The following is a 20,357-nucleotide window of genomic DNA, read 5'->3' on the forward strand; positions in this document are numbered from 1 at the left end:
GAAATGTGATTTCAGTGACCTTGACAGTGGAATGATCATTGGTGCCAGACAGAGTGGTTTGATTATCTCAGTAACTGCAGAGTTTTTGGGATATCTGTGCACAGCAGTCTGTAGAGTTTATAGAAAATGGTACAAAAAACAAAAAACAAATCCAGTGAATGGCGGTTCTGTGGGTGAAAATGCTTTGTTAATGTGAGAGGTCAGAGGAGAGTGGCCAGACTGGTTCAAGCTAATAGGAAGGTGATAGTGACTCAAATATCCACACATTACCACAGTAGTGTGCAGAAGAGCATCTCCGAATGCACAACATGTTGAACCTTGAAACAGTTGAAGGCCATGAACACACTTCCAGTGGCCACATTATCAGGTGCAGGGGGTACCTAATAAAGTGGCCACCAAGTGTGTCATTACTGTGCCAAAGCCCTAAAAAGTGTCCTGAATAACTCTTGAGATTGACGATGCTCCTTACTAAGGGCGATTGATGAAACTGCTTGTCGAATTGCTTTCCCCAATAATTGAAGTCTGCAGCTGTGTCAGTTTGCATCTGTAATGCTTTTCTGTCAATCAGGACTGTGATCTTACAGTCCTGTTGCCTTGCAATGCAGTTTGTTGTAGCATAGATGCCAAAGCAAATTTTGTGTCATTTGCAGTAGATGGAAAGTTAGGCTGATACTCTTTTTGTGATGCATACAAAAGTTTTGCTGCATTGGAGACTATGCTGCTGTTTGTTGTCTTGTGTCTTGTTTTACATGCTACTACAATGTGTCCTTTCTTCTGATATGAATAGTATTTTGACTCTTTAAAAGTAGACTTTTATGAGAAATGTTCACCGGTTTACCTTTAACAATGATTCACAGCACTTGCCCTTACTTCTGGAACAAAACTTTAGGAGATGCTCTTTGATTGTAGGTTACTGCCACACCTATGGCTAGAGCTTACTGGCATTCCTAGAGCAATGCAAAGTGCTGGAGGAGCTTAGCAGGTCAGGCAGCATCTATGGAAATTAATAAACTGTTGATGTTTCAGGCTGGGACCCTTCATTAGGACTGATGCTCAACAGAGCGCATCCCCAATCTACGTCATGTCTCTCAACTGTAGAGGAGGCCACATTGGGAGCACCGGATACAGTAGACGACTAGTAGATTTGCAGGTGAAGTGTTGACTCACCTAGAAGGACTGTTTGGAACCCCGAATAGAGGTGAGAGGGGAGGTGAACGGGCAGGTGATTTCTGTGGAAAGCAGAGAATGGGGGAGGAGGTAAAGATGTGCTTGGTGATAGGGTCCTGCTGAAGATGGCGGAAGTAGCAGAGAACGACGTGTTGAATGTAGATGCTCATGGGGTGGTAGGTGAGGACAAGAAGAAATCAATCCCTGTTAAGATGGTGGAAAGATGGGGTGAGTACAGACATCCAGGAAAAGGAGGAGATGCGGGTGTGAGCAGCATCAGTGGTGGAGGAGGGGAAATCCTATTCTTTGAAGCAGGTCATTACTGATGTCCCGGAAAGGAAAGACCTCATCCTGGGTCAGATGTAGCAGAGACAAAGGAACTGAGAAAAGGGAATGGCATTTTTACAGGAGACAGGGTGGGAAGAGGTTCAGTATATTGAATTGACTTTATTAATTACATACTTCATATACATAAGGAGTAAAAGTCTTTACATTATGTCTCCATCTAAATGTGCAATGTGCAAGTTATAGTAATTTGTAATAAGTACTACAACAGGGCAGTCAATATAGCATAGAAATACAATTTCTGTTGGCCTGGTGGAAGAAGCTGTCCCGGAGCCTGTTGGTCCTGGCTTTTATGCTGCAGCACTGTTTCCCCGGATGGTAGCAGCTGGAATAGTTTGTGGTTGGAGTGACTTGGGTCCCCAGTGATCCTTCAGGCCCTTTTTACACACCCGTCTCTGTAAATGTCCTGACTAGTGAGAAGTTCACATCTACAGATGCGCTGGGCTGTCCACACTACTCTCTGCAGAGTCCTGCATTTGAGGGAAGTACAGTTCCCATACTAGGCAGTGATGCAGCCAGTCAGGATACTTTCAATTGTGCCCCTGCAGAAAGTCTTTAGGATTTGGGGGCCCATACAAAACTTCTTCAACTGAAGTGAAAGAGGTGCTGTTGTGATATTTCCATCACACAGCTGGTATGTGCAGACCACGTGAGATCCTTAGTGATGTGTATGCCGAGGAATTTAAAGCCGTTCACCCTCTCAAGCCGAGATCCATTGATATCAATAGAGTTTAACCTGTCCTGTAGTTCACAACCAGCTCTTTTGTTTATGCAACACTGACGGAGAAGTTGTTTTCTTGACACCACTGTGTCAGGGTGATGACTTCTTCTCTGTAGGCTGCCTTATTATTATTTGAGATTAGGCCAATCAATGTAGTATCGTCAGCAAAATTAGTGAGCAGATTGGAGCTGCGGGTGGCAACACAGTCATGGGTATACAGAGAGTAAAGAAAGGAACTTAGGACACAAGCCTGAGCGGCACCTGTGTTGAAGGTCAGGGGGCAGAGGTGAGAGAGCCCACTCTTACCACCTGCCAGCGATCTGACAGGAAATCCAGGACCCAGCTACACAAGGCAGGGTGAACGCCAGGGTCTCTGAGCTTCTTGTCAGACTGGAGGGAAGTATGGTGTTGAATGCTGAACTGTAGTCCAAGAACAGCATTCTCACATAAGTATCCTTCTTCTCCAGTTGTGTAAAGACGGTATGTAGAGCAGTGGCTATTGCATCATCTGTCGATCGTTGTGTTGGTAGGCGAATTGTAGGGGGTTCAGTTTGTGTGGTAGCATGCTGCAGATGTAGTCCTTGACCAACCTCTCAAAGTGTTTGCTTATTTTTGTGGAGATTCAAGATAGCCATGAGAATCAATGCATTTATAAAAGATATTCATAGACAGTTTGTCTCCAGGGATGAACAGTTGCCTGGATAGTTCTCCCGATCTCCCTGGAGAGCTTTGAGACTGCCATGGGAGAGTAAACCTTCAGAAACTAATCTGTAAGATCAGATGATGTCTCTTGGTGCCCAGGCCAATATTCCTGCTTGAAGTAAGATGTCCATATTTTTGGTGGTATGGTTTTGAAAGAAACATCCAATCAGTCCCAATCACTAACATTCAGGTAGACCCAGGCCATTTAGAGTCATAGAGTACTACAGCACAGACACAGGCCATTCAGCCTATCTAATCAATGCTGCAGTACTATTCTGCCTATTCCGACCAACTTGCACCTGGATCATAGTCCTCCACACCCCTTCCACCTCTGTACTTTTCCAAATTTCCTTTAAATGTTGAAATCGAACTCGCAACCACCACTTCTGCAGGCAACTCATTCCACATTCTCCCGGCCTCTGAGTGAAGAATTTCCCCTTAAATATTTCACCTTTCACCCTTAGCCCACAACCTCTAGTTCTAGTCTCACTCAACCCCAGTGGAAAAAGTCTGCTTGCATTTACTTTATCTATACCCCTTGTAGTTTTGTGAACCTCTGTGAAATCTCCCCTCATTCTCCTCTGCTCCAGGGAATGAAGTCGCAACCTATGCATTCTTTTCATCAATAATTCAGGTCCTCAAGTCTCGGCAACGTCCTTGTAAATTTTCTCAGGGTGGAGAAATATCAGAAAACTTAAGACTGGATGGAGGACTCTTTCAAAAAGCCAGCACAAGCAAATGGCTTTGTTCTGTGCTTTAGTTTCATATTAGAGTGAGAAACATAGAGCAGATATGTCAATGACTTTTGTTTGCAAAGCAACAGAATGTGCCTGTAAATATGCATCACTTATGTGCTGTGCATGAGAAGTGTGGCAGATAATTATCCTTATTATTAAGAACAACATGCTTATTTACAATATAGAGTTGAAAAGTCTACATATGTAGAAAGTACGTGATCAGTGATTGGATATGGTACATCATATTACTGTTGAAAAATATTTTGAGGTAACACTGTTACATTTAGCAAAACCTAATCAAGTCTAATTTGACTTCCTTGTACAGGTAAGCCAATTTCATTCTTACTTAGTTTCAGGTTCAGTCCACAAGTAGAATACTACTTACCCCTTTCTCAGGTTTTACCACAGGTGAGAGGAGAATTTGCACGTTGTGATAGAAACATAACCCATTGAAGGCATTGAGCCAGGCTTTAAAATTGACACCAGATAAAAGCCGGAGAGGTAGAAAATAGGAGATTTACCAAGATAGGAAATGAGTGATCTCTTCTGGGTTTGAAAGGTAATGCAAGGGTGAAATTTTCATACTGTACACTGAGAATCTAACTCTTAGACATTCTGCAATGTGTTAGGTTATAATGAAATAATCATGCCTTGCACAGGAAATTTCTGAAAAAGTATAAGAATGATTGAGGAAGGCTTCACACACAGCATTTAAATTTGCTGCAATACTTTTTACAGGCACTAATTTACACAAATTTTAGAAAATAGAATGTAGAACAGTATAACACAGGAGCACGCCCTTCAGAACACAAGGTTATGCTGAACTGATTGATAAGCTAATGACATGGAATCCTGCCTGCCTGCCCATGGTCTATAATCCCTCCATTTTCTGCAAATTCATTTACATAAATGCCACTGTTTGTATCTGCCTCCTCTACCACTCCTGGCAGTGTATTCCAGGCACCCCCACTACTTTCTGTGTAGAGAAAAGCCCTTCTCACCTTAAATACATACATGTACTCTGGTATTAGACATTTCAACCATGAGATAAATATACTAGATGTCTACTTTATCTATAGCTCTTATTATTTTCTAAACTTCTGTCAGGTCCCTCCTCAGCCTCTGCTGCTGCAGAGAATATAAAACGATTGAATATTAAAGTACAGGCCCTTTGGTCCACAATGTTGTGCTGACCTTTTACCCAACATCAGGGAGGGTGAGAGTTACCTGGATTTTCTGTTTCAGGAGGTAGTCACACCCATTAGATCAGCTGCCTCAAATTCAGTCTGTGGTCTGGGACAAGAGGGTGTGACTGCGAGTGAGGTGGGTAGTGGGATCCAAGAGACAGTGCTGGAAGAGCCTCAGCCCTTGAGCTTGTCCAACAGGTCTGAGATTCTTGCTCCCTGTGTTGGTGAGAGTGGGGGCTATAGGAAGGATGAGCAACCTAACTGTGGTACCGTAGTGGGAATTGGGGATAGTATGGTCAGGGGAATAGACAGAGTTCTCTGTCGTGAGAATAGGGCATCCTGAAGGCTGTGTTGCCTGCCTGGTGCTCGGGTTTAAGACATCTTATCTGACCTGTAGAGGAATTTGCAGTGGGGCAGGTAGGATCCAGTTGTCGTGGTCCATGCGGGTACCAACGGCATAGGTAGAATGAAGAGAGAGGTTCTGCTGAGGGAATTTGAGCAGCTAAGGACTATTTTAAAAAGCAGAACAAAAAAGGTTGTAATCTCTGGATTATTACCTGAGCCACATGCAAATTGGCATAGGGTCAGGAAGATTAAAGAGTTAAAGACATGGCTCAGGGATTGGTGTGGGAGAAGTGGGTTTGAATTCATGGGAAATTGGCACAAGTATTGGGGAAGGAGGGAGCTGTACCAATGGGATGGGCTCCACCTGAACCGTGATGGGACCTGGATCCTAGCAAATCGCATAACTAGGGCTGTGGAGAGAGCATTAAACTAAATAGTAGGGGGGTGGGTTTCACAGATTGGAGAAGTATAGATAAAGTAAAAAAGAAAAGTGTGGATAGACATAAAGAAAAAGCAAAAGATAAAAAAGAGAAAAATAAGAGTGGAGAGAAGAAAAGCCAAGTGCAAGAGAGTAAAAGATTACAAGATTTTAAAAGCACAATGAGTGTAAGGGCACTTTATTTGAAGGCCCGTAGTATTTGAAACAAGGTCAGTGAACTTGTGGCTCAAATCAGTGCAAAGAGGTATGATTTAGTGACCGTTACAGAAACGTGGTTGCAGGGTCGAGAGGATTGGGAATTAAATATCCAAGGATATCAGGTAGTACGGAAAGATAGGCAGGAAGGTAAGGGAGTGGGGTATCACTCTTAATTAAAGGGTGATACTGCGAGACAATATAAGATCTAAGGAGCAGAATGTTGAATCCAGCTGTGTAGAGATTAGGAATAGTAAAGGGCAAAAAATCACTGGTGGCAGATGTCTATAGGCCGCTGAATAATAACATTACACTGGCACAAGCAATGAATAGAGAAATATCTCAGGCATGTAAGAATGGAACAGCAGTTTTCATGGGGGACTTTAACTTGCACATAGATTGGGTGAATCAAGTTGGTCGAGGCAGTCTTGAGGAGGACTTCATAGAATGCATCCATGATGGCTTTCTTGAACAGCATGTTACTGAGTCTACAAGGGAACGCGCTATCTTAGATCTTGTCCTGTGCAATGACAAGGTAAAATTAGTGACCTTGTAGTTAAGGATCCTCTTGGAAAGAGTGATCACAGTTTGATTGAATTTCTCATACAAATGGACGGCGCAACAGTTCAATCTAAAACCAAAGTATTATACCCAAACAATGGAGACTACAATGGGATGAGGGAGGATTAGCAAGTGTGGACTGGGAACACAGGCTGTATGGTGAGACAGTTGAGGAACAGTGGAAAACTCTCAAAGAGATTTTTCACGGTGCTCAACAAAAGTATATTCCAGTTAAAAGCATGGACAGAAAGGGTGGGGAGAGCCAGCCTTAGATAACTAAAGAAATAAAAGTAGGCATCAAACTAAAAGTTCATGTGTACAAAGTCGCCGACAGTAGTGGGAAACTGCAAGATAGGGAAAACTTTAAAAAGCAACAACGTGGGTGTCGGGCAAGATGGCTGCATGTTAGCGGAGCTCCGACAACCCACCATGAAATTCTATTAATTAGAGCATATTTATCCCGCCTTGTCCGGATACAGCTGCCCTGCAGTTAAAAACTGTTCATTTTTTTCACTAAAAGGGATAATAACAACTTTGAGAGATAATTCTGTACGATGCCGAGACCTAAGAGCACTACAGCGAGCCACGTGACTACAAGGCAGAGCCCACAATCTGAAGTTCAAGCTATGCTAACAACACAGATGGACCAAGGCTCCAACATGGAGAATTTACTGGCTGAGGTTAGTTGTATGAATTCCACTGTACTCGTGGTGGCTGCTGATTAAGGAAACGACAATGGAGTTGAAGAATTCTGTCAATGCCATTCAAGAGAGGCTGAGGGAAGCCAAGGGCTGTCCCTCCAGTGTGGAGGACACCACTGTGCAACTGGTGGGTGCTAGCGAGCAGAATAAGAAACGCTTGGACCTGCTGTGGAACCGTGTCGAGGAGCTTGAGAACAGGAGCTGACGCAACAACATCAGGCTGATCGGTCTAAAGGAGGGTGCGGAAACAGGTGGTCTGATTAAGTGTGTGCAAAGAATCATGTCCGAAGGACTTGGCATCGAACTGAACACAGAGTTTGAGATTGAGAGGGCACATCGGGCCTTGGCTCCCAGGCCGGTCGAGCATCGCCACCCCACCCGCCCCCCGCCCCCAGGCTGGTCCTAATACAATTCTTGTGCTCTTCGGCCAGAGAGAAAGTGCTGCAAGTGGCCAAAGCAGAGAGGAGTTGAGTGGGAGGGATGCAAAGTTTCCTTCTTTCCAGATAGATAGAGTTGATGTGGATAGGCTTTTTCCATTGAAAGTGGGGGAGATTCAAACAAGAGGACATGAGTTGAGAGTTAAAGGGCAAAAGTTTAGGGGTAACATGAGGGGGGACTTCTTTACTCAGAGAGTGGTAGCTGTGTGGAATGAGCTTCCAGCAGAAGTGGTTGAGGCAGGTTCGATGTTGTCATTTAAAGTTAAATTGTATAGATGTATGGACAGGAGAGGAATGGAGGGTTATGGGCTGAGTGCAGGTCAGTGGGACTAGGTGAGAGTAAGAGTTCGGCATGGACTAGAAGGCCCAAGATGGCCTATTTCCGTGCTGTAATTGTTATATGGTTATATATGTCCAGAAAATTAGCTGAAAAACGGAGGGCATATACTATGGCACGAAAAATGCAGCAAAAAGTCAATGTGAGGTACACACTTGCTTATCCAGGAGTTCTATGCTTCACGTGGAAAGGAATGAATAAGTTCTTTACTACTGCTGCAGAAGCAGAGAAATTTATTCAGAAAAACTACAGCAATGGCACTGACTGAGAGACAGGATATGATTACAGTAATAGGTGGAGATAACTTTTTAGGTATAACAGGGTGGGGAGCTAGATGAAGTGGTCTGATTAGGGCTGGGCTTACTAACTGGCACGGCACTTTGCGGACTGTATCATGTGTCTTTTTCTTTTCTGTTTCTTTGTGGAGCTTATCCTACCTGTTTTTATTTGTTAGTTAATCTGGCAGGAATATATAATTTATATGTTTTCGGGTTATGTTGGTTGTTTACTTGTTGTTTGAGAGCGCAGTATTTGCAGTGTTTTTTGGTAATAATTGAGCATGAGGATAGAGTACAGCAGGTTTTTTTTGCACTATTTTTTTGGAGTTATTGCATTCCAGACTCAGCCTTCCGGGAAAATATATTTTTGCACACGTGTGCATGAAGTTTAGGACATGAAAATGGTTAATTTCATATCATAGAACATTAATGGGTGTGGAAACCCAATCAAGAGGAAAAAGATTTTATCATACCTTAAAGGTAAACAAATAGATGTTGCATTTGTCCAGGAAACACATTTTAAAGATGTTGAAGCACTGAAATTTAGAAGAGATTGGGTGGGCCAGGTTTTCTATTCATCACTTAATAGCAAACAAAATGGGACAATGATTTTAATTAACAAAAAACTTGATTTTGTATTGCTTGGAGAATTTAAAGACAAGGAAGGCAGGATAATTTGTATAGATGCACTTATTAATGGGGTGAAAGTAGTACTTTGTAACATATATGCACCTAATAAGGAAGTCCCAGACTTTCTTAACAAGATAAACGAAATTTTAGGAACCAAGGAAGGAAAAATAATTTTAGCAGGAGACTTTAACCAAGTAATGGACCCTGTTATTGATAAAAGCAAATTTCAGACATCACCAGTACACAGGGACAGGGCTGCCTTGCATCAACTTATTGAGGATATCGGTCTGGTGGATATATGGTGATTGGTGAATCCATCTGGAAAAGAATATACATTTTTCTCTCATCAACGTAATGCCTACTCTAGAATAGATTTTTTTTCTAATATCCAACTCTATTGTTGAACAGGTGATAGACTGTAAAATTGGCTTGATAGCATTATTAGACCATGCACCGGTTGAAATTCAAATTGATTTAATTACTGAAAGGGGAAGGAGGGGTAGATGGCAAATGAATACTATGCTGTTAAAAGATGAGGATTTCAGTGATAAGCTGGCTGAGGATCTGACTTCGTTTTTTTTAATTGAATGTAGGGACCACAGTAAAGCTGTCCTCAGTATGGGAGGCATCCAAGGCGTATATAAGAGGAAAATTAATAGCACAAACATCTAAAAGGAAGAAGAAAAATATGGAGCAAATAAAAAATCTGGAGGCAGAAATAACCACATTGGAAAAGGGTTGAGCAAGACAATATGCCGATGACTTATACAAAAATCTGTGCAATTTGAAATTCCAGCTAAATAACATATATAACAAAGAAACAGAATATGTATTCTTTAGATTAAAAACAAGTTTCTACGAAGGTGGTGACAAAGCTGGTAAGCTGCTGGCATGATATTTAAAGCAGCAGAATACAAATAGTGTTATACCTGTAATTAAGAAAGGGGATACATTGGTGTCATCATCTAAAGAAATAAATGAAGTATTTCAACAGTTCTACGAACATCTATATGCATCACCATTTAACCATGACTAGGAGGAGCTGAATCAGTTTTTTGCTAACATAAAATTGCCTACATTATCCCCACAACAAGCTGAGTCCTTGGATGCCCCAATTACTGAGGGTAAGGTCAGACGAGCTATTGCGGCTATGAAAGTGGGGAAATCTCCAGGTATGGATGGCTTCCCAGTTGAATATTATAAGAAATTTCTGGACATATTGGCTCCTATTCTAACAAAAATCTATTCAGAAGCACTTAATTTGGAATCTTTACTGAATACATTTCATGAAGCATTAATATCGCTGATCCCAAAAAAAGACAGGGAGGCAATAGATCCATTCAATTATAGGCCTATAAACTTAATTAATGTGGACTGTAAGATATTGACTAAAATACTGGCTTTGCGATTAGAGAAAGTATTGCCATCTATAATTAATACTGACCAGGTTGGCTTCATTAAAGGCAGATCCTCAAATGACAATTTAAGATTACTGCACTTGATATGGCTGGACTCCCCAAGTAGTATCCCAGTTACTGCCATCTCCCTGGACGCTGGAAAGGCCTTTGACAGGGTTGAGTGGAGATTTTTAACCACAGCCTTGTCATTCTTTGGGTTTGGCTCTATCTTTAAATCATGGATTAGAATTTTGTATAAAAACCCTACAGCTGCAGTTATTACAAATGGTATCATATCCCCATTTTTCAACATCTCACGGTGTACACGCCAAGGCTGCCCCCTCTCCCCACTGTTATTTACGATTTTTTTGGAACCGCTGGCAATCATGATTAGAGCAGATCCAAATGTTAGAGGAGTGAAGGGAGGTGGAAAGGAGCATAAGCTGATGTCATATGCTGATGATATTTTATTGCCGATTAGTGACCCTTCTAACTCCTTACTCCCACTAATGAAAACAATTCAATTTTACTCTGAGGTACCTGGTTATAAAATCAACTGCAATAAATCTGAGGCCATGCCAATGTCAAAATTGTGTTTTTCAAATTCAGTATCTCAGTTTAATTTCAGATGGGTGCCAGTTGGAATGAAGTATCTAGGGGTCAAACTTAGTCAGAATTTGGATGAAATGATTACTTTAATTTATAACCCATTATTGAGTAGGATAAGAAATAATCTGGATAAGTGGGGGGCACTGAAACTGTCACTCTGGGGTAAAGTCAATGTAGTTAAAATGGTCATAGCACCTCAGTTTAACTATCTTCCTATGATGCTTCCTTTAAATAAATCAGATTTGATCTACAAGCAATATAACAAAATTATCAGGGATTTTCTATGGGATAAGAAGAAGCCCAAAATTGAAATGAGTAAGATGTGTATGTCCAGGGACATGGGTGGGCTCAGTCTACCAGACATCAGGGCATATAAATTATCCTTTGAAATGACCAAGTCAGCTAAACATTGGGACAGGGCTGATGTTGCTTCAGATTGGGTAATCATAGAACGGAGCCTGGCTGCATCACATTCTCCCCTTAACATCCTCTCACAACATTTGGAAAACAAGACTGATCTAAATCCTGTACTATCTCACTCAAGGAGTGTGTGGAGTACAATTCATAAAGCTTGCAGAATGTTACATTTAAACCAGTTATACTCCTCGCTCTGGAATAACCCTGAGATACGCATTGGGAAATGAATGGTGTACTGGAAAGAATGGAAGATTAAAGGTGTAAATACAGTCGGTGATCTCTATGAGAATGGGATTTTTACATCATATGTGGATTTGCAGAGGAGATATAACTTTGTAGATAAAGGGAATTTTTGGAAGTATTTGCAAATAGGACTTTGCCTTAGTAGCATATTCAAGAGCAATGGCCCACAAAATAGCCCTTCAACTGAATACTTTACATTACCACAGGAAGGTCATAAAGCATCAGTGTTTTATAAAATGTTCAAGAATTCTGTGGGTGAATCGTGTAACAATCTCAAAGCAGTATGGCAGAAGGGTCTTGGAAGCGATATTGAAGATAATGAGTGGTCAAATAATTTATCAAACGTGGGTAGACATATTAGGGAAGCGAGAGGGAAATTTATTCAATGTGAGATAGTACACAGATATTATTAGACAACAACTAGACTCTACAAAATGGGGATTGTTGATAATAATTTATGCTGGAAATGTAAAAATGAGGTGGACGTATATTTTCACATGATTTGGAAGTGTTCCATGGTTCGTCCATTTTGGTGTAAAGTTCTTGATTTGTTGGGGAATTGGTCGGGTTCCACATTGACCATGTGCCCACAGCTTTGTCTCCTGGGTGATAGGACAATGAGACCTACTGTAAACAATGACAAATTCACTATTTTAAAGGTGGGTCTCATCACAGTTGCAAGAATTATATTGCAAAACTGGAAAAAACCCAGATGTCCCACTGTGAAGGAATGGACTGAGGAAATGATTAAGATTCCATCATATGAACACATGTTGGGAAGAACTAACAGAGAGGGAAAAGCGATATTGAAGATAATGAGTGGTCAAATAATTTATATGTATGTAATTTAAACTTAAATTGGAACTTCTTTCTGTCTCTTAAGTTTTACTTGTTTTCCTGTCATGGGATGACTGTGTAAATATGCTGATCTCTATCTGCTCTATGATATGCCGTGCTGCTTTGTAAAATAAGAATAAATAATAATAAAAATTTTAATTACAAAAAAAGCACCACACTAAGCAAGCAATAAAGAAAGGGAAGCTAGATTATGAAAATAAACTAGCATAAAATATAAAAACTGATAGTAAAAGTTTTTATAACTATATAAAGCAGAAAGGGGTGGCCAAAGTGAACGTAGGTCCCTTGGAGGACAAGTAGGGGGAATTGATTCTGGGTAACGAGAAAATGGCCAAGGCTTTGAATGACTATTTTATGTTGGTCTTCACAGTCAAGGACCTCAATACAATAGTTATCTCTGAAGAGGTGCTGCTGAGCGAACTTGTGGACTTGAAGGTAGCTAGGTCCCCTTGACCTGATGGAATGCATCCCAGGTTACTGAAAGAAATGGAAGAAGTTATAGTAGAGACTTTAATTTAGAATTTAACCAAAATTCTCTGGACTCTGGGCAGGTGCCAGTGGATTGGAAGACAGCGAATATCACACCACTGTTCAAAAAAGGATGTAGGCAAAAGGCAGGTAGGTATAGGCCAGTTAGTTTAATATCTATAGATCGGAAAATGCTTGAAGCTATCATTAAAGAAGAAGTAGCAAGAAATCATGAAAGAAATGGATCCATCAGGCAGAAGCAGCATGGATTCAGAAAAAGCAGGTCCTGTTTGACAAACTTACTGGAGTTCTTTGAGGATATAATGAGCACAGTGGATAGGGAGGAACAGGTGGACATTATTTACTTGGATTTCCAGAAGGCATTCGATAAGGTGCCACATAAAAGACTTTTCCATAAGATGCATGGAGTTGGGGGTGATATATCAGCATGGATATAAAGGATTGGTTAACTAATAGAAAGCAGAGAGTTGAGATACATGGGTGTTACTCTGGTAGTGAACGGTGTGCCACAGGGGTCAGTGCTGGGCCCGCAACTATTCACGATACACATTAATGATCTGGAAGAAGGGACCGAGTGTAGTGTATCTAAGTTTGCTGATGATAGTAAATTGAGTGGAAAAGCAAATTGTGCAGAAGATACAGAGAATCTGCAGAGAGATATAGATAGGTTAAGTGAGCGAGCAAGGGTCTGGCAGTTGGAGTACAATGTTGGTAAACGTGAGGTCATCCACTTTGGAAGGAAAAATGAAAGAGCAGATTATTATTTAAATGGCAAAAAAACGCAGCATGCTGCTGTGCAGAGGGACTTGGGAGTACGTGTGCATGAATTACAAAAGGTTGATTTTCAGGGGCAGCAGGCTATCAGGAAAGCAAATTGAACGTTGGCCGTCATTGCTAGAGGGATTGAATTTAACAGCAGAGAGGTTATGTTGCAACTGTACAGGGTACAGGTGAGCCTGTACCTGGAATACTGCGTGCAGTTCTGGTCTCCTTACATAAGAAAGGATATACTGACTTTGGAGGCAGTGATTCCAAAGATGAGGAGGTTAGACAATGAGGAGAGATTGAGTCGCCTGGGACTGTACTCACTGGAATTCAGAAAAATGAGAGGAGATCTTATAGAAACATATAACATTATGAAAGGGATAGATAAGATAGAGACAGGAAAGTTGTTTCCACTGGTAGGTGAAACTAGAACTAATGGATGTAGCTCAAGATTTGAAGGAGTAAATTTAAGACAGAGATGAGGCAATACTGCTTTTCCCAGAGAGTGGTAAATCTGTGGAATTATCTGCCCCTGAAGTAGTGGAGGCTACCTCAGTAAATATATTCAAGACAAGGTTGAATTGATTTTTGCGTAGTAGGGGAATTAAGGGTTATGAGGAAAAGGCAGGTAGGTGGAGATGAGTCCATGGCCAGATCAGCCATGATCTTACTGAATGGTGGAGCAGGCTCACCAGGCTAGATGGCCGACTCCTGCTCCTATTTCTTATGTTCTTATGTAACACTATGATCACTCTAACCCTTCCCTCCAACATAGTCCTTCATTTTTCAATCACCCGTGTGGCTATATGAGTTGTTTTAAATGCCCCTAATCTATCTGCCTCCACCATTATCCCTGTCAGGGTGTTCCATACATTTATTGCTCTCTATGGAAAAAAACTTAACTCTGACATCCCACTGTACTTTCCTCCAATCACCTTAAAAGTATGCCCCTGGTATTGCCCATTTCTGCCTTGGGAAAATGTCTTTGGCTATCCATTTGATCAATGCCTCTTATCATCTCGTACACTTCTATAAAATCACTTTTCATCCTTCACTCCACAGAGAAAAGCCCCAGATCACTCAACTTATCCTCATAGACATGCTCTCTAATCCCAAACAGCATCCTGGTAAATCTCTGTACTCTCCCTAAATCTTCCACATCTTTCCTATAATAATGCAACCAGAACTGAACGCAATACTTCAAGAAAACAACTCCAGTTTGTCCAACCTCATTTATAAACATGTGCCCTCTATCCCAGGGATCATCCTCGTAAGCTCTTCTGCACCCTCTGCATTTTGTTTGATAAATTTTCCCTTTGTCACAAGTTTCACACCTTTTTAGGTGCATGCCCATTAAAAATAAAAACGCTGTACATGCTTAGGAGATGAGGAGCAACCATGGAGAGAGAGGAAATATTAACATTTTAGATGAGTAACATTTCATTATGCTTTCCAAAATCATTCAGGCAACTTTCCAGCTTAAAACAGGAGTACTTCTGCAATATTTATGATGAGTTTTAGTAGATGCCTTTTACTGAACCTGTACTAGTGTGATACTTTCACTAATGCATTGCCTTATTGTTGAAGTTTCTTAATTTTCAGCTGTATTGTTAGTTTTAATTAAATATGCGCACACATATGCAGAGACTTATGTGAACAAAAAGGTTCTGTTGGAGTACTAAAGTGTTGCCCAATTATATACAGAGGAAGAATGCCTTGGGATAGATGTTAAATTTGCAGCTGTTAGAGCTATTTTTGATGGTAATTGAGCTGTGTAAGTATTAGGGTCATACTCACAGCTCTGTCTACAGTTAAAATCTGCTTTAGTCATTGGAGGGGAAAATACTGAAAAGTAAAGGAACTATTGAGCATGATCTCCTCAAGGCAGAACAGATGAGGGAGCAGGTCAGTGCCTTATGAAATCTGTGAGGTATAGTGACTGAGCATCTGATGCGTCTTCACAGAAAGGTAAATGCACTCTCAAGCAAATGGTTAGAACAAGATTCTGAATCCTTGAAGGTACATGGATGTCCACATTTCTTCTAAGATGTGCATGGATACCATGTTGTGGATATTGCAGCCGCAAAATTCATCGATACAATGCTGGAACTACAGGCAATGCAAAGCTGAAAATTGCATTTAGATTTAAGATGCAAGTTTGCTTATTGTCATTCTTCAGTACTCAAGTGTAAAGGAGAATGAAATGATTGTTACTCCAGATCCGATGCGGCATAAAAAGCACAATAAGCATAAAAAACACAATAAATATAAATCTAAAAGCAATCCTATAAAACACAATCTACAAATAACAGTTGAATGTTGCCGTATGTGCATAAGATTAACTTATATATGTGGAGTAATAGTGTGTACTGTACATAAAGTGATCCTAGGTGCAGGAGTACTTGAACACAAGGTGACTCCGACGGGAAATGAAGAAGTGACAAAGTGAGTTTTGGCAGGAGGAACTCTTCTAGGTTGCAGCAGGGCATATGAAAACGCTATAGGACAGTGACTGTGTCAGTGTAAGACCTTAGGACACAGGAGCAGAATTAGGCCATTCAGTCCATTGAGTCTGCTCTGCCATTCCATCATGGCTGATTCTTTTCATCCCCCATCTCCTGCCTTCTTCCCATATCCCTTCATGCTTTGACCAGTCAAGAATCTATCAACCTCTGCCCTAAATATTCATAAAGATCTGGCCTCCGCAGCTGCCCGTGGCAATGAATTCCACAGATTCACCACTCTCTGGCTAAAGGTGTAGGTATGAGGTGTGGAGCTTAACTGCATGGGGGAACGAAGGGTGCATAGGGGCTGAGGAGAGGAGGGGCTGATGTAGTGCTGGTGGGGGTGGTGGAGTGGGTTAATGGATGGAGGTGCTGATCAGCCTGATGAATGCAGTGTTGTTATGCCTGTTCCTAGGAGTGTTCGTGACATGGTTCACATTATATAGTCAGCTTAGTTCAAGAATTTCTTGTTCCATAACACTATTTCTCCAGCATCCAGCTGACCACAATGGCGCCATCAGTGGACCCATGCCCAAAATTTGTCTCCAGTAAGATATACAGCCACACTTCTCTAAATAATGAAGGGCATTGCTCACACACAGAAGGACATCTTCAAGGAGTGGTGTCTCAGAAAGGCAGCTTCCATTAATAATTATCCCTAGCACCTATTTCTTGAACTGGTGAAATGGGACTTCAGACTTCTGTAGCTCCTGCCCGCTGGCAGCTCTGAAAAGATGGCATGGCCCAAATGTCAAATGGTGGTGATCCCTGATGGTAGACGTTGCCTTTTTAAGGCAGTAGCTCTTGTAGGTTACAACCAATGGTGGGGAGGAATATGCCCATGATTATTGGGTAAAGTCTAGTACCCTCTGCAGCTTGTTACGTTCCTGTGTATTTGAATTGCTGTACCAGACCACTATGTAACCACTCAGAATCCTTTCAACAGTATATCTGTCAAAGTTTGTTGGAGAGTTTGATGACAAGCTGAAGCTCCTTAGCCTTCTAAGATACTGGTGGGCTTTCATTATGATATTGATGTGCTGGGGTGAGGACAGGTAATTTGATATGTTAATTCCCAGAAGTTTAAAGCTGCTGACTCTCACCTCCACTGATCTGCCAATGTTAACTGTTGGACATTCACCCTCCACCCCCTTCCCGAAGTGAGCGATCAGCTCTTTGGTTTTGTTCTTTGAGCACCACTCAACCAGATGACCTCTATTGCTCTGACATCCCCCGTCTGTGATCCATCCGACAACAGCAGCATCGTTGGCAGATCTGAAGGTGGCATTGGAGCTGTGCTTTAGCCACACAGTTACGGGGCTAAGCACGCAGCCTCGAGGTGCACCTGTGTTGACGGCCATCAAAGAGGAGATGTCGTTAGCAATCCTCGCGGACTGAGGTCCGCCGATGAGGATCCAATTGCAGAGGGAGGCACAGTGGCCATCATCCTGAAGCTGGATGATGGATTCGGATGGTAGGACTGATTTAAATACAGGGCTGTAGTGGACGAACAGCGGCTTGACATTTGAGTTCCAGGTGGTCCAGAGAAGAGTGAGGAGTCAGAGAATTTGCATCTGCTGTTGACTTGTTGTGCTGGCAGGTAAATTAGGGCAGATCCAGGGCAGCTCTGAGGTGGAAGCTGATGTAACCAGCCTCTCGAAGTACTTCATTGCAGTTAACGTAAGCACGATCAGATGGTGGTCACTGAAGCAGGTCACCACATTCTCCTTCAGCATTGTTACATTAGATTCTATTTTGAAACAAGTGGGGACCTCAGGCAGCAGATGTGAGAGGTTGAGTATATCTGTAAGTACTCCAACCAGTTGTTCAACTCAGTTCTTTAGTACTCAGCCGGGTATGCTGTCTAGACCAGGTGTCTTTTGTGGATTCAACCTCCTGAAGGATTTACAGTCATTGCCCTCAGGGATGGAAATTCCAGGGTCACCTGGAGATGTGGAGGCTATTATGGGTGCGTCATAATTCTGCCTATCAAAGCCTGCATAAAAATCATTGAGCTGATGTAAAACCTCATTTCAGAATGAACCCGGTGGCTGACAGCAGATGATTAGTTCACAGAGACAAGAAGGTGAAAAACTCATTACTGCAAAACACTTGCAAATTAGTATGCAGATGATGTTGGAAATACTCAGCAGGCCAGGGAGAAGCTGTGGAGAGAGGAAAAGAGATAACTTCTCAGTCAATGGTCTTTAATTAGAAATACGTACTGTGGTTCTCTCTCTACACCTGGTGAACATCTTCAACATTATCTGTCATTTGTCCAGCAATCAGGATCGTTCGCTCTTGCATTATTCAGCCTCCATCTGACACATGTCATATGAGTGGTGCACTTGTTTCAGAGTCAAAATCAGGTTTAATATCACCGGCCTATATTGTGAAATTTGTTGATTTTGCAGCAGCAGTACAATGCAATCATAAAATCTGTGAATTACAGTAAGTATATATACAATATAAAATGGTTAAATTAAATAAGTAGAGCAAAAAAGTAGTGAGGTAGTGCTCATGGGTTCAATGTCGATTCAGAAATCAGATGGCAGAGGGGAAGAAACACTGAATTGTTTAGTGCGTCCCTTCTTGCAGCTGGTAGCAATGAGAAGGAGCATGTCCTGGATGATGGGAGTCCTTAACGATGGATGCCATCTTTTTGAGATGTCCTGGATGCTACCGAGGATAGTATCCATGATGGAGCTGACTAAGTTCGCGACTTTCTGCAGCTTCTCTCGATCCTGTTCAGCAGCTTCCCCCCACCCCCATACAGATGGTGATGCAGCCACTTAGAATGCCCTCCATGTTGAAATTTGCAAGTGTCTTTGGTGACGTACCAAATCTCCTCAAATACCTAATGAAATATAGCTGCTGTTGTGCCTTCTTTATAGCTGCATCAATATGTTGGGTCACGGTTAGGTCCTCAGAGATATTGACACCCAGGTACATGAAATTGTTTACTCTTTCCATTTCTGATCCCGCTCTGAGGACTAATGTGTTTTCCCTCTCCTTACTCTTTCTGAAGTCCACAATCAGCTTTATGGTCTTACTGATGTTGAGTGCAAGGTTTCTGCTGCGACACCACTCAACTAGCTGACATATCTTGCTCCTGTATGCCTTTTGTCACCATCTGAAATTCTGCCAACAACATCAGCAAATTTTTTAATGGCATTTGAGCTGTGCCTGGCCACACAGTCATGGGTATAGAAAGAGTAGAGCAGTGGACTAAGCACACACCCCTGAAGTGCACCAGTGTTGATTGTCAGCGAGGTGGAGATGTTATTTGCAATCTGCACAGACTGTAGTTTTCTGCAGAGGAAGTCAAGGATCCAGTTGCAAACAGAGGTACAAAGTCCCAAGTTTTAAAGCTTTTCAATTAGAACTGTAGAAATGATTGTGTTAAGCACTGAGCTGTAGTCAATAAATAGCATCCTGACTTAAGTATCAGTATTATCCAGGTGATCCAAAGCCACATGAGGTTGCATCTGCTGTAGACCTATTGTGGCATAACCAATTGCAGTGGTCAAGGTCCGTGGTGAGACAGGAGTTGATTTTAACCTTAACCAACCTCTCTAAACAGTTCTGAGATGTTCACTGTTCTGGTTGTCACAGGTCATCAATGCTGCTCTGGCTCTTGCTTCCTCCCCAAAAAGTCAAAGCCTCCAGAGCAACGTGGAGGTGTATAAGAAGACCTGGGAGAGCCATGTCCGTCTCCTGACTGAAGCAGTTGATGACATTACCAGCATCGATGAGTTTCTCGCCATCTCTGGTAAGGCAATTATCTGTACTGGGATTACATGATTGGCCACATTTGAGAGAATATGCTAGGGGAAATTAAATGAGGATGATGGGGCTGATTATACTACTTGGAGAGGTAGCACAGACTTGATGAGTCAAATGGCCTCTTTTAGCAGGAGAAGTATAAAAGATTATGATAGATCAGCACCATTTTCTGGCGTGATGTCAACTAGGTGAAGAGCTCTCTGAGACAATCCTCACCCTTTGTTTAGTTACGTAGCTCTTTCCAGCACAGAGATCCCTCTGAGGTTAAAATGCTCACTGGCTTGGGGGAGAGGGAGAAGGCAGGGGACCTAACATGAGTCGTTTGTGAGTAAGTATTTTGAATAAGATCTAGTTACACCACAAGAAATGTGCCAGGGTACCATTGAAGTTGTCAAGTCGAGAGGCTGTAAAGAGTTGGCCGTGCTTTCTAGTAGAGGATAAAAGCATGAGTGGGTCTTGTTTTAAAATTACAGATGTAGGGGTTAGAGGACTAAGTTGTGGAGTGGA

The 20,357-nt window shown here is 41.9% G+C and overlaps 1 protein-coding gene across 3 annotated transcripts in view; it reads left to right on the forward strand.

Moving 5' to 3' along the window:
* The window catches only part of LOC134358902 (catenin alpha-3-like), an 812,224-nt gene that overhangs the window by 347,189 nt on the left and 444,678 nt on the right, over nt 1-20,357 (forward strand). For all 3 annotated transcript variants that reach the window (XM_063071542.1, XM_063071543.1, XM_063071544.1), the window contains one exon: nt 19,680-19,836. In XM_063071542.1, coding sequence (XP_062927612.1) covers nt 19,680-19,836 — 157 coding nt within the window. The remainder of the gene's footprint in view (nt 1-19,679; nt 19,837-20,357) is intronic.

Source organism: Mobula hypostoma, chromosome 19 (assembly GCF_963921235.1).
Source record: "Mobula hypostoma chromosome 19, sMobHyp1.1, whole genome shotgun sequence".
Lineage (NCBI taxonomy): Eukaryota > Metazoa > Chordata > Chondrichthyes > Myliobatiformes > Myliobatidae > Mobula > Mobula hypostoma.